The sequence below is a fragment of the Ranitomeya imitator genome, chromosome 2 (genome assembly GCF_032444005.1).
Source record: "Ranitomeya imitator isolate aRanImi1 chromosome 2, aRanImi1.pri, whole genome shotgun sequence".
Taxonomy (NCBI): Eukaryota; Metazoa; Chordata; class Amphibia; order Anura; family Dendrobatidae; genus Ranitomeya; species Ranitomeya imitator.
In genome coordinates this window covers 663,845,048-663,860,468 of record NC_091283.1, presented here as the reverse complement: position 1 = coordinate 663,860,468, position 15,421 = coordinate 663,845,048, and the positions used below count along the sequence as shown (strand labels likewise).

The 15,421-nt window shown below is 46.7% G+C and overlaps 1 protein-coding gene across 1 annotated transcript in view; it reads left to right on the top strand.

Moving 5' to 3' along the window:
• The window catches only part of LOC138665467 (E3 ubiquitin-protein ligase DTX4-like), a 112,112-nt gene that overhangs the window by 59,643 nt on the left and 37,048 nt on the right, over positions 1 to 15,421 (top strand). The window contains exons 3-4 of the mRNA XM_069752980.1: positions 8,070 to 8,131; positions 8,232 to 8,384. Coding sequence (XP_069609081.1) covers positions 8,070 to 8,131; positions 8,232 to 8,384 — 215 coding nt within the window. The remainder of the gene's footprint in view (positions 1 to 8,069; positions 8,132 to 8,231; positions 8,385 to 15,421) is intronic.

Below are 15,421 nucleotides of genomic sequence, written 5' to 3'. Positions count from 1 at the left end.
TCACCTATTATTGTGCACTAGGGCCGCGGGGTACTGGGAACTTGGTCAGACGGTGGCCACGGCAGCAGTGACCGGTCCGTGGCCCTGGGCGCGCAATTAAATATTTAAAGGGCTTTTTGTGAATGAGATTAAAGTCTATAGGGGATAAGGGAATTGTTTGTGACACCACCCGTGGTGTTTGGCCAGGAATAGCCGACGCTGCAATTCAGATCCACTAGGGCAGATGGTGACGCAGCTGAGTTGTTATAGCTCTCCACGGGTAGAGCTAGACCCCAGGGCAGATAAAGGAGTTAAGTAAGATCCTGATGGATGGTAGCAGTGCAGGGCAAGTGTTGCAGGAAAGAATTTAGAGGACACAGTAGGGACCAGTGTTCACGTTTTACTCACAGTTCTCAGAGTAGAGTACTCAGCCGGGTGTCCTCCAGGTTAGTAATCCAGCCAACTCTCTGGTAACTTGGGGTACTTATCCAGGCCCCCCCTTCGTGTGTTTCCTTTCCTGTCCGACTCACTGCGCTGGCTTACACCTCTCCTGCCCTGCTCCTCACACACAGTGTCCTAAGCCGGTTGCCGCGGGTCCTGATGGGCAACGTCCTCCCTGTCCCCTTGACCCTCTATGGTTCCCTTTTAATCAAGATATGTGTGAATCTGGCTGTCGCACATGCAGAAACGACAGCCTCCAGATCTCTAGCTGGGACTTGTAGTACCCCCACTAGTTCAGGTCCTGTTTCCTACTGTGACCTGATCCCTCCAACTGATGACGGTCAGCGTGGTTGCAGGCCTTATTGGTGGTTTCCACACTTCCCGTGCCCCTAGACCCCTTTGTTCCTTCTGGGAGCTTCTCTCCCTTCACTCTCTCCTCAGACTGTCTTCTCCTCTTTCCACGTCTGCCCCTATCTCCCTCTCTTACTTAACTCCTCCCCTTTTCCACTTTCTCCACCCACACTTTCTACCTAATCCCTCCCTGGCCTGGAGAGGTCTAGTGATGGGTGCTGGTGTCAGGGTTCTGTATATTGTCCCCTCCTTACCAGAGAGTTGGGGCACCACACCTCTGGCTGAGATGCAGTACCTCTGTGGTGACTGGGCCCTCAGTGGTGCCACAGTTTCATTTCACCTAAATAGCTTGACCATTTGTGGCATATATTTCACAAGACCTCTTAAGGCGTCTTTTGGTATCAAACACCACAGTGCTTTTACATAAAGGAGGCTCCATGGATTTGACTTGTTTTTCCAGGACATCACACATGCTTGATCACACTGAATTTTGTGAAATTTGGATCTCACATCTTCAACTTCTTATTATGTTTTTCAAACCATTCCTAAACAATATTTACAGTAAGGCAGGGTGCATTATCCTACTGAAAGAGGCCAATGCATTCACATGAATGCCACAACCCATGGTTTCCAAACAGAACTTTTTTCAAAGCATCGCGCTGCATTTAGCGCCTTGTTTTTTCCCAGTGCCGTACCACCAATAGCAGCAGACCATGTGTATGCTAAGTGGCCTGTTAGTTGGAACACAAGATTCAGCACCACTCCCCCACATGGAAACCTCCATTTAAATAGTGAGGATGCAGTGGTGGAACAAGGAGCCAACAACTCTCCACTCTACCATTCAGCCTGTCCATCTGAGGCCTCCTTCGCATGTCCACTTAAAAAAACATACACGTGGGATGGTCCGTTAATACTATCTGTGTAGTTTTCTGTTGGCCATCCGTGTGTACACATGAACCGCTCATGTGACATCCATGTGCCGTCCCTGTGCCATGTACCATAATAGAATGCAGAAGAGAAATTACAGATTTTTAGATGTTAAAGATGTGCAAAGATATTGTCACGACTCAGCTGTCAGGTGACCCTCACCAGGGGCTCCTTCCCTGTCCCTCACACTAGGGGGAGCCTATTCCCCGGGATACTTCTGAAGATGAAGATGCCGGGGCCTACACCCTTGCCTTATCTCCTGAATCAGCCCTCCATCTGTTCTCTTCCCCCACTCAGGGAAGAGGGGTGCTGTCGTGCACCGAAGTACACCAACCCAACATACAATGCAACACGAACAAGAGTAACTAAAAATACCAGGCATACAAATATTCACTCAAATAACAGAGGAATGCACCAGGGAGTGGAGGATGGGAAAAAAACAAAGTAAGAAGAGGGAAGGGAATTATCACATTTACAAACTCACACAACAGTCACAGATAACTCCTCATATAAACACCTCTCCTCCAAGCCATGCAGCATAAGCTAGCTCTGCCATAGGTTTCAATCAGGACTCAGATTTCCAGAGCTTCCAACATGGCCGATTAACCCCTGTTCTGCCAAAAGAAATTAACACCATTTAAAAAGAAGGTGAAATGCTTTTTACTGCAGGAATAGGAGCAATCAGACCCTGCGGTCTTCTGGCTCCTCTCTGTTGCGGTAACCCTGTGACAGATATAGATAGATAATGGATAAATAGATGATAGATAGATAGATAGATAGATAGATAATAGTTCAATAGATACCCATGAGATTTAGAATTTTTGCCTTTCATGTGTAGCTTATTGTATATTTATTAACCTAATAAAGAAATGAAAAAAAGTATATGGGGTCCCAGCCATTTTTGGTAACTAGCAAAGGTAAAGCAGACAGCTGTGAGTTGATACTATCAGGTTGGGAAGGTCCGTGGTTATTGGGCCCTTACCAGCCTAAAAATACCAGCCTGCAGCTTCCCCAAAAGTAGAACATCACATAAAATGCTCCAATTCTGGTGCTTTGCCTTCACTTTTCCCAATTGCTCCGGTGCTTTGGCAATCCGAGTAATGGGGCTTGGGGTTGATGCCAACTGTGATTTGTCCAAGGACACAGCTGGCATCTAGCCCTGGAGTTAGCAATGGGGAGGTGTCTATCAGACACCCCATTACTAACCCAGTAATCAAAAACAAAAACACTTTATTTAAATAACACAAACCACACTTTCCCTGGTTCACCACTTTATTAAAAAAAATCCCACACAGGTTCGATGTAGTCCACCAAATCCAACATAGTCCATGCGAATCCAGCGAAGTCCAGAGCCGCCGGGTCTCGCACAGAGGCTGTTTGCAAATGCTACAGAGATTAGGACCGAAGTTCCATAGGCTTTGTACGGTGGATTTGATGGACTTCGTTGAATTTGCTTGGACTACGTCAGATTCAATGTTTTTTATAAATTGGTGAAGCAGGGAAGTGTCGAGAGAGTGTTTATTTATTTTCCTTTTTTTGGTCTGCGTGTGTATGTGTCTCCAGTACGTGTGCAAACGGATGCGACATGTACCGGAAACACGGACCTGTGAAGGGAGCCTCAGTCTCCATGCTGCAGATGCAAATAAATCATTAGATCACACCTGCTGAGCAGAGCCCAAGTCCACACTCTGCACATAGCAGCGCATAGTGGGAATGGGGCTAGGTGAGTAAGTTTGTTTTTTGGCATTCAATGTATATGTGCATCATACTCTTGGGTAGGGGCATCGTGCTGTTTTGGGCTTTAAAAAAACTATAATTTCGCACTCAAAATGAACAATTCAATGTACATAGAATGTATAAAAATGTACACATTAAATTTATAAGAAGTCTTTAATGGAGCAGGTACAACAAGGATAAAAGCCATCAAATGTTCTCAGTAAAAAGTAATCTATAATATAACGCTGGGAGCGTCACTCTGTCCGAAGCCTTTATAGACTGCGCAGGCGCAAGCGCCGGCGCAGTCTAGGCCTCACAGAGTGACACTCCCGGGAGATCGCGGTATGCGTTCACACTGAACGCACACCGCGATCTCCAACAGAGAAGCAGGGACCGCCAGGAGGGTAAGTATCGGCCATATTCACCTGTCCTCCGTTCCACCACTGAGCGCCGCCATCTTCCCGGTCTTCGGTCTGTGACCTTCAGTTCAGAGGGCGCGATGACGCGCTTAATGCGCGCCGGCGCCGCCCTCTGACTGAACAGTCACAGCCAGGAGACCGGGAAGATGGCGGCGCGCAGCGCTGGAACGGGACAGACAGGTGAGTATAGGAAGTGCTGGGGGGCCTGAGCTGGCGGCGATACCGGCACCTGACCCCCACAGCGCGCCGGTGTCCCCGCCTGCTCAGGCCCCCGGATGGGTGCAGCACATACCAGGATGGGGACTCAGGATGATTGCAGCACATACCAGGATGGGGACGCAGGATGATTGCAGCACATACCAGGATGGGGACGCAGGATGATTGCAGCACATACCAGGATGGGGACGCAGGATGATTGCAGCACATACCAGGATGGGGGATGCAGGATGGGCAAGCAGGATGATTGCAGCACATACCAGGATGGGGGACGCAGGATGGGGACGCAGGATGATTGCAGCACATACCAGGATGGGGACGCAGGATGGGTGCAGCACATACCAGGATGGGGACGCAGGATGGGTGCAGCACATACCAGGATGGGGACGCAGGATGGGTGCAGCACATACCTGGATGGGGACGCAGGATGGGGACCCAGGATGATTGCAGCATATACCAGGATGGGGACGCAGGATGGGGACGCAGGATGATTGCAGCATATACCAGGATGGGGACGCAGGATGATTGCAGCACATACCAGGATGGGGACGCAGGATGATTGCAGCACATACCAGGATGGGGACGCAGGATGATTGCAGCACATACCAGGATGGGGACGCAGGATGATTGCAGCACATACCAGGATGGGGACGCAGGATGGGTGCAGCACATACCAGGATGGGGACGCAGGATGGTTGCAGCACATACCAGGATGGGGACGCAGGATGGTTGCAGCACATACCAGGATGGGGACGCAGGATGATTGCAGCACATACCAGGATGGGGACGCAGGATGATTGCAGCACATACCAGGATGGGGACGCAGGATGGGTGCAGCACATACCAGGATGGGGACGCAGGATGGTTGCAGCACATACCAGGATGGGGACGCAGGATGGGGACGCAGGATGATTGCAGCACATACCATGATGGGGACGCAGGATGGGTGCAGCACATACCAGGATGGGGACGCTGGATGATTGCAGCACATACCAGGATGGGGACGCAGGATGGGGACGGAGGACGGGTGCAGCACATACCAGGATGGGGACGCAGGATGGGTGCAGCACATGACAGGATGGGAACGCAGGATGGTTGCAGCACATACCAGGATGGGGATGCAGGATGGTTGCAGCACATACCAGGATGGGGACGCAGGATGATTGCAGCACATACCAGGATGGGGACGCAGGATGGGTGCAGCACATACCAGGATGGGGACGCAGGATGGGTGCAGCACATACCAGGATGGGGACGCAGGATGGGGACGCAGGATGATTGCAGCACATACCAGGATGGGGACGCAGGATGGGTGCAGCACATACCAGGATGGGGACGCAGGATGATTGCAGCACATACCAGGATGGGGACGCAGGATGGGGACGGAGGACGGGTGCAGCACATACCAGGATGGGGACGCAGGATGGGTGCAGCACATGACAGGATGGGAACGCAGGATGGTTGCAGCACATACCAGGATGGGGATGCAGGATGGTTGCAGCACATACCAGGATGGGGACGCAGGATGATTGCAGCACATACCAGGATGGGGACGCAGGATGGGTGCAGCACATACCAGGATGGGGACGCTGGATGGGTGCAGCACATGACAGGATGGGGACGCAGGATGGGTGCAGCACATACCAGGATCGGGACGCAGGATGGGTGCAGAACATACCAGGATGGGGACGCAGGATGGGTGCAGCACATGACAGGATGGGGACGCAGGATGGGTGCAGCACATACCAGGATGGGGACGCAGGATGGGTGCAGCACATGACAGGATGGGGACACAGGATGGGTGCAACACATGACAGGATGGGGGCGCAGGATGGGTGCAGCACATGACAGGATGGGGGCGCAGGATGGGTGCAGCACATGACAGGATGGGGACGCAGGATGGAGCAGCACATACCAGGATGGAGACCATATACCAATATAAATGCTCGCCACCCGGGCGTAGAACGGGTTCAATAGCTAGTTATAAATATAATGTCCGATTGCTCAAAATAAAAAATAATCCAGTTCAGTTATTTGGATACAATCACAACCAGAATAAGATGCTCACATAGTCCGTTCAGATAGCTCTTGATACTGATGTGTCTCTTTTTTTAAAAAAAAAGTGGCTATCCATACAAAATAAACCCTGAAATACTTGAGATCTCTTGGGGCATACACAATAGTCAGAGATTCCCTGTTTTGGGCAAAGGGTCAGCAGAGTCATCGTTATGTGTTAGTTCATTAATGGAATCATTTTTTCTTATATATCCTTTATGTTATTTTTATATAACACTTATGAGCTTCAGTAGAGGCCCGATTTTTGTGTGTGCGATGCAATACAAGTCCAGACTGTGACGCTGAGTCACTTATCATGGACAAGCCATGAAATGGGGATAGTCAAGGAGTCCAAGGTCAATAGCCAGGAGGGTACATCATAAACAGAGGGAAGAGATAAAGGCATAGTCAGTTAACAGTCTGAGACGTTTGTCTCCATGACCCTGTTGCTGATTCACCTGTCCTGTCGTCTATAACATTTTAACCCTTGTTGGTGTTATACTGACAAGTAGCTAATAAAAAATTCCACTCCGGCAAATGTGCTGCGGGATGTGGAAGATGGGGTGATTGAAGGAGCAGTCTCCATCGTACAAACTACAGTACTTACATGGCACAGTTGCTATAGATCGTGGCTAGGGTTGAGCGAAACAGATCGGCACTTTTCAAAAGTCGACGACTTTTAGCAAAGTCGGGTTTCGTGAAACCCGACCCGATTCCACTCTGGGATCGTGTCGGCGGTCTCTACTTAAAAGTCGGGTTTCGTTATATATATATATATATATATATATATATATATATATATATATATGTCATTCAGACACATATATATGTATATATATTTATATTAACTTCAGCGCGATATAGCAGAAAAGCCGGTAATTCAATTACCGGCTTTTCATTTCTCCTGCCAAAACCCGACATGATTTGAGACATGGTTTACATACAGTAAACCATGTCATGTCCCCCTTTTTTTTGCATATTCCACACTACTAATGTTAGTAGTGTGTATGTGCAAAATTTCAGTGCTCTAGCTCTTAAATTTAAGGGTTAAATCGCGGAAAAAATTGGTGTGGGCTCCCGCGCAATTTTCTCCGCCAGAGTAGTAAAGCCACTGACTGAGGGCAGATATTAATAGCCTTGGAGAGGGTCCACGGTTATTGCCCCCCCCTGGCTAAAAACACCTGCCCCCAGCCACCCCAGAAAAGGCACATCTGTAAGATGCGCCTATTCTGGCACTTGGCCACTCTCTTCCCATTCCCATGTAGCGGTGGGATACGGGGTAATGAAGGGTTAATGCCACCTTGCTATTGTAAGGTGACATTAAGCCAGATTAATAATGGAGAGGCGTCAATTATGACACCTATCCATTATTAATCCAATTGTATGAAAGAGTTAAAAAAAAACACACACACAATATTAAAAAGACTTTTCAATAGGATCGGCCGATTTCACTCGACCCGACTTTTGAGAAAGTCGGGTTTCGTGAAACCCGACTCGACCCTGAAAAAGTACAAGTCGCTCAACCCTAATCGTGGCATCTAAGCAGTTGAATGCCACAGAATAGTACAATGCTGCAATCTAGGGTCTTGGAGCAAGTGCCCAGCTGTATGTAACAATGGATGCAGATGGCACTGGCACAACTCAGGAGCCATTCCAACCCTGCAATGCATTTTGCATCATAGTGCAGCAAATAACACTTCACCACAATGTATGTATACTTTGTGGTGCAGGAAGGGGTTAAACAATTAATCCATCATTTGTTGCCTCATACTGTATATCCTACTCATTGATAGGTGCCATTGTCATGCAAGTTTATTCACTGTGTTATTCCTCACCTTTCAGTGGTTTTAATGTAATGGTTATCCAGCATGTGCATATACAACAAGCTAAAATAAATGGTAAATAATATAAAGTGTTTGAATATTTTAATAATTATAAAGAATTTCTGTGTTTTGCATTTTGCAGGGTGCCACCACTGCCCCTATATAATATGGAAGGCTCTGGAATAGTCTCACCCGCACTTGCAGGTAACTATGGGGTGGAAATCAAGGTGAAGAGTTTTTTATAACATACAATTTGTACGTAGATCTCAAAGCTTTCCTAATAACTCTTTATTGATGAAATTAGGCATAAGTGGTCTCCTGATGAGTGCTGCAGGACTTCCAGTTTGTCTCTCCGTCCCTGCTTCTCCAATTTTTCGTCCGCCCCCAGTAAAGAAAAGATATCTACGTCCAGTTCCTGGAATTCAAGGGACCAGTCGAAAAATCACTAATAAAAAAGGTGAGGCACATCTTTGAGATGTTTTCTTGCTTTAGAAATAATATTTCCTGAATAATTTTCTTTAGGCTGCAGTCACATTAGTACAGTCAGCTATAAAGTGCTATACGCTACACTATTGAAGCACCCTTGCAGATATAACTAGATATAGCTTAGAGAGTCCCCCTATACGTTAAAACATAACCTATAATCACACAATTAAAATGGACAAAAGTACACAGCACACACAAAAAAAAACCTTCACATTTATAAAGTGCTCGTGTAAACCAGTGTTCGTTTAAAAAATGGTTTGATCTCACCAATGTAAGCAGACGTATACTCCACAGCAGTTTTGATCTGGACCAGTTGGCCAAGGGGGAGAAAAAAATATATAGAAGGGGGAATGAAGAATATACAGTAGTTTTATACTAGCTTCCTGTTGTGCCCCTACATTACTCCTGTCCTAACAAGGACATTCCCCAAGTATATCCTGCTGTAAACAGTCCACCAAAAATGGAAAAAGGGGGAGTGTGAATCCCCCAAAAGAATGAAAGGGTAAAAATCTCCCTACGCGTTTCTTCCCCAGTATTGGGGATTCATCAGGGGAGTAAGAAAAAAGTAGGTGCCAATGAGACCAAAGACATATCTCAAATGTCCGTCTGCATAATGAGACCCTGCAGTGGTCGGATACCTCCCAAAAGATGTGACTATCTGTGTCTCTGCCTATAGTGAATAGTAGGTATAGTAGGCAGTGACACAGATAGGCAATTCAGAATATTAAAGGAGAATTGGCTGACGTTAAAAAGTCAGAGACTGCTGCAAATACATCAGGGGACAGGGAAAGCCTGGAGTCCCGCCATGACGCTAGAATGCTTGATCGACAGAGACCTCTCACTTGCTTTAATTGTGGCGAGAATGGACATATAGCGCGGGAGTGTACACGTCGGGGAAGAGTGCCACCCCGTCGTCCGTTAAACTAATGGGCTCAGAGCCGGGGGAACGCCGCCCAGAGACAGAACAGATGCAGAGGAGTAGTGGAAGTCCCGCAAGTCTAGCGTCAGCGTGTCCTCAAGTTTGGGATGAATTTGATGGTCATGCAGTGTGCTGCCTGGTGGACACGGTTTCACATGTAACAACGATGCCAGAAACTTACTTCCGGCGACATTTTCCTGAAGCAAGACGGCCTGAGTGGGGCCCAGTCATAAAGTTGATGGCTGCCAACCAACTGCACATTCCTTTTTGCAGGGGTGGCGTGGATGCAAATCTCCATTTGTGGAAAGGATCTGGGATGAAAGGGTGTAGTGCTAACCCAGGGAGAAGTGAGTAGCGGACACGCAGTCACCCTGGAAATGAACATTCAATATAAAAAAAAACACGGCACCACTATACCCACAAAAAGAATGTACCCACAGCCATGTGCCGCTGCTATGCCATATATGCCGAAGAAACACACCATCGGGTGCACTAAATCCAGCGATATAACAATAGTCCAGGTAACAAAAAATGAAAGTACACTCACCAGTCCTGAAAAACAACGATCCGTTATTACAACATGTGCAGGATACAGCAGGGAGAACATGGACAGAAGAGGACGACGGCCGTTTCGTGCTGCCGCGCTTCCACAGGTCCTAACCCTGGAAATGAACGTTTTGAAGGAATTCGGGAGACTCCTCATCAATGAACCCTCTAACGAGACTCTGAAGCAGTGGAGTCCACATGCTCCTCAGAGAAAAGTATTCCAACAGTTAGTGCGTGAAGCTCAAGCTCAAGAATCTTGCCGTGAAGGAGGAGTGTTAGGAAAAGTGATCTTTCCCGCTGCTTCCAAACTCATTTTAGCACCCGGACAAACAGTACCCACTTTACCCATCCAAGCTTGCATCCCATTGGAAGGAATTGAGATTCAAATTGAGCCTTCTTTCTCAGAGCAACTTCCCTTGGGATTCTTGGTGTCACGTACGTTAGTCATTGTGCGCGATGGAAATGTTCCTGTACACTGCATCAATTTAGAGGATCAGGACATCACAGTTCTCCCCAAATACAAAGTAGCCCGGATTGTGAGTATGCCTGAAGAGATAGTTCCATCTCAGACTGTACAGCAAGGAGACCCCTGGACTGTGACGTTGAACTCCTCTTCGCCACCAGAGCCCCAACACATTCAGGATGGACGACTTGTCCTGGAATAAATTGGCCGGACTCACTCAAGCACAAGTGCAACAGGTGGAAGCTCTGATAGGGTGATATAGGGACGCGTTCACTCGCCATGAAGACAATTTTGGCTGCACCATGTCTATCACATACGAGATACCTACTGAAAATATCGCGCCAACTAGAGAACGCTATCGGCAAATCCTACCACAGCTGTACCAAGAGGTAAAGAATATATATTGGGACAGATGTTGCATAAAGGTGTCATCAGAGAGAGTCAGAGTCTATGGGCTGCTCCGATAGTGCTGGTGCAGAAGAAGGACGGGAATCTGCGTTTTTGTGTGGATTATCGGAAACTCAATGCTTGTACCATGAAAGACTTATACTTATTACCCAGGATTGAGGAATCCCTGTCCACACTAGGAAAAGCCAAATTATTTTCTATGTTGGACCTCGCCGGCGCCTATTGGCAAGTGCCGATGTCCGAACAGCATTGAGCAAAGACCAGTTTTATTCTACTCATTGGCCTGTTTGAATTCAACCGAATACCGTTCAGCTTGGCCAACACTCCCAGAACTTTTCAACGTCTCATGGAAAGGTGTCTGAGGGACTTGAACTTTGTAGCCACGCATATCTATCTAGACGACATTAGTATTAGTATATGCTGCTTCGTTTGAGGAACATCTCCGAAGACTGGAACAGGTGTTGAGTCGCCTTCAGAAGCACGGGTTAAAGGTGAAACCTCAAAAATGTCATTTGTTCCGCACTCAGATTGAGTATTTGGGCCATGTTGTTTCTGCTGACGGGGTAAAACCATCCCGAGAAAAGATCGCGGTGATACAGGATTGGCCCACTCCAGAGACATTGAAAAATGTTCGAGCATTCCTGGGACTGATCGGGTATTACCACCGCTTTGTAAAAAATTTTGCCCGCTGAGCAAGACTGCTGCTGGAGCCGCTTAAAGGAGTGCCCTCGGGCGCAAAGAACTGGAACAGTCATTGGAAGGAACACCAGGAGGAAGCTTTTCAAGATTTGAAGAAGGCATTGACGGAAGCTCCTGTGTTGACTTAGGCCGGCGTCACACTGGCGAGTTTTACAGACGTATGAGCGCAGAAAATACATCCGTAAAATACGCATAACACACGGCCCAATGATTCTCTATGCCCCTGCTCCTATCAGCCGTATTTAACGAATCCGTATTATATGGTCTTCTACGGCCGTAGAAAATAGCAGCATGCTGCGTTTGTCACCGTATTGCGCAAAAAATACGCCAATGAAAGTCTATGGGGGCGAGAAAAAAACGGATTACACACGGACCAGCAGTGTGACTTGCGAGAAATACGCAGCGGTGTTAGAGAGAAAAGCCGGCAATTCAGTGCGGTGTACAGTAAAATCACACTGACAGCTTACAATAGAATAGGTAGAATAAATGTGTACACATAGAATAGGTATATATATATATATATATATATATATATATATATATATATATATATATGTCATTGAGACACATATATGTACATATATTAATATTTCATACAGCGCTAGCTAGCTTTAAAGCCGGGAATTCAGTTGCCGGCTTTTGCGATCTCCTTCCTAAACTCAACATGATATGAAACATGGTTTACATACAGTAAACCATCTCATATCCCCATTTTTTTGCATATTCCACACTAATGTTAGTAGTGTGTATGTGCAAAATTTGGGCGCTCTAGCTATTAAATTAAAGGGTTAAATGGCGGAAAAAATTGGCGTGGGCTCCTGCGCAATTTTCTCCGCCAGAGTAGTAAAGCCAGTGACTGAGGGCAGATATTAATAGCCTAGAGAGGGTCCATGGCTATTGGCCCCCCCTGGCTAAAAACATCTGCCCCCAGCCACCCCAGAAAAGGCACATCTGGAAGATGCACCTATTCTGGCACTTGGCCACTCTCTTCCCATTCCCTTGTAGCGGTGGGATATGGGGTAATGAAGGGTTAATGTCACCTTGCTATTGTAAGGTGACATTAAGCCAGATTAATAATGGAGAGGCGTCAATTATGACACCTATCCATTCTTAATCCAATTGTCTGAAATGGTTAAAAAACACACACACACACATTGTTACAAAGTCTTTTAATGAAATAAATACACAGGTTGTTGTAATATTTTATTAGACTCTTAATCCACTTGAAGACCCTCACTCTGTAACAAAGGAAAAATAAAAAAACAACAATATCTCATACCTTCCGATGATCTGTCACGTCCCACGATGTAAATCCATCTGAAGGGGTTAAATTATTTTACAGGCAGGAGTTCTGCTATAATGCAGCTGTGCTCCTGCCTGTAAAACCTATTGTGAATTCTGTTGTCAAGCTCCCTCCTGTGGTCGTGAATGGTACTTCGGCTGGTTCTGTCCATGCGCTTCCTCTGGTGGTTGTGAGTGGGGCTGCGGCTTCTGAGTTTCCTTCCACAGGTGACGAGGTTAATTCGTTAGCTGGCTGCTCTATTTAACTCCACTTAGATCATTGCTCCATGCCACCTGTCAATGTTCCAGTATTGGTCTTGTTCCTCCTGGATCGTTCTTGTGACCTGTCTTCCCCGCAGAAGCTAAGTTCCTGCTTGTTTTTCTCTGTTTGCTGTTTTTCTGTCCAGCTTGCTATTTTGATTTTTGTCTTGCTTGCTGGAAGCTCTGGGACGCAGAGGGAGCGCCTCCGCACCGTAAGTCGGTGCGGAGGGTCTTTTTGCGCCCTCTGCGTGGTCTTTTTGTAGTTTTCTGTGCTGACCGCAAAGTTGCCTTTCCTATCCTCAGTCTGTTCAGTAAGTCGGGCCTCACTTTGCTAAATCTATTTCATCTCTGTGTTTGTAATTTTCATCTTTACTCACAGTCATTATTTGTGGGGGGCTGCCTTTTCCTTTGGGGAATTTCTCTGAGGCAAGGTAGGCTTTATTTTTCTATCTTCAGGGCTAGCTAGTTTCTTAGGCTGTGACGAGATGCATAGGGAGCGTTAGGAGCAATCCACGGCTATTTCTAGTGTGTGTGATAGGATTAGGGATTGCGGTCAGCAGAGTTCCCACGTCTCAGAGCTCGTCCTATATTATTAGTAACTATCAGGTCATTCCGTGTGCTCTTAACCACCAGGTCCATTATTGTCCTAACCACCAGGTCATAACAGTACAGGTGGCCCAAAGTACTAATGCATCTCAATAGAGGGATAAGAGAAGTTCTGAGACCATTTTTTTTTCTTTGCAGTGTGTTTTGTCTCTCTTTTCCCCTTTACCTCTGGGTGGTTCAGGATACAGGTGTAGATATGGACATTCAAGGTCTGTCCTCTTGTATGGATAATCTCACTGCAAGAGTACAAAACATTCAAGATTTTTTGGTTCAGAATCCAATGTTAGAGCCTAGGATTCCAATTCCTGATTTGTTTTTTGGGGATAGATCTAAGTTTCTGAATTTCAAAAATAATTGTAAATTGTTTCTTGCTTTGAAACCTCGCTCCTCAGGTGACCCTGTTCAACAAGTGAAAATCATTATTTCTTTGTTACGTGGCGACCCTCAAGACTGGGCATTTTCCCTTGCGCCAGGAGATCCGGCATTGCGTGATGTTGATATGTTTTTTCTGGCGCTCGGATTGCTTTATGATGAACCTAATTCAGTGGATCAGGCAGAGAAAATCTTGCTGGCTCTGTGTCAGGGTCAGGATGAGGTAGAGATATATTGTCAGAAGTTTAGGAAGTGGTCTGTACTCACTCAGTGGAATGAATGTGCCCTGGCAGCAATTTTCAGAAAGGGTCTCTCTGAAGCCCTTAAGGATGTCATGGTGGGATTTCCCATGCCTGCTGGTCTGAATGAGTCTATGTCTTTGGCCATTCAGATCGATCGACGCTTGCGTGAGCGTAAAGCTGTGCACCATTTGGCGGTATTATCTGAGCATAGACCTGAGCCTATGCAATGTGATAGGACTTTGACCAGAGCTGAACGGCAAGAACACAGACGTCGGAATGGGCTGTGTTTTTACTGTAGTGATTCCACTCATGCTATCTCCGATTGTTCTAAGCGCACTAAGCGTTTCGCTAGGTCTGCCACCATTGGTACGGTACAGTCGAAATTTCTATTGTCTGTTACTCTGATTTGCTCTTTGTCATCCTATTCTGTCATGGCATTTGTGGATTCAGGCGCTGCCCTGAATTTGATGGACTTGGAGTTTGCTAGGCGCTGTGGTTTTTTCTTGGAGCCCTTGCAGTATCCTATTCCATTGAGAGGAATTGATGCTACGCCTTTGGCCAAGAATAAGCCTCAGTACTGGACCCAATTGACCATGTGCATGGCTCCTGCACATCAGGAGGATATTCGCTTTTTGGTGTTGCATAATCTGCATGATGTGGTCGTTTTGGGGTTGCCATGGCTACAGGTCCATAATCCAGTGTTGGATTGGAAATCTATGTCTGTGTCCAGCTGGGGTTGTCAGGGGGCACATGGTGATGTTCCATTTTTGTCTATTTCGTCATCCACCCCTTCCGAAGTCCCGGAGTTTTTGTCGGATTACCGGGATGTATTTGATGAGCCTAAATCCAGTGCCCTACCTCCTCATAGGGATTTCGATTGTGCTATCAATTTGATTCCTGGTAGTAAGTTTCCTAAGGGCCGACTGTTCAATTTATCTGTGCCAGAGCATGCCGCTATGCGGAGTAATGTAAGGGAATCCTTGGAGAAGGGTCATATTCGCCCGTCGTCATCACCATTGGGAGCAGGGTTCTTTTTTGTGGCCAAGAAGGATGGTTCTTTGAGACCTTGTATTGATAACCGCCTTCTTAATAAGATCACAGTCAAATTTCAGTATCCTTTGCCGCTGCTGTCTGATTTATATGCTCGGATTAAGGGGGCTAGTTGGTTCACCAAGATAGATCTTCGTGGTGCATATAATCTTGTGCGTATT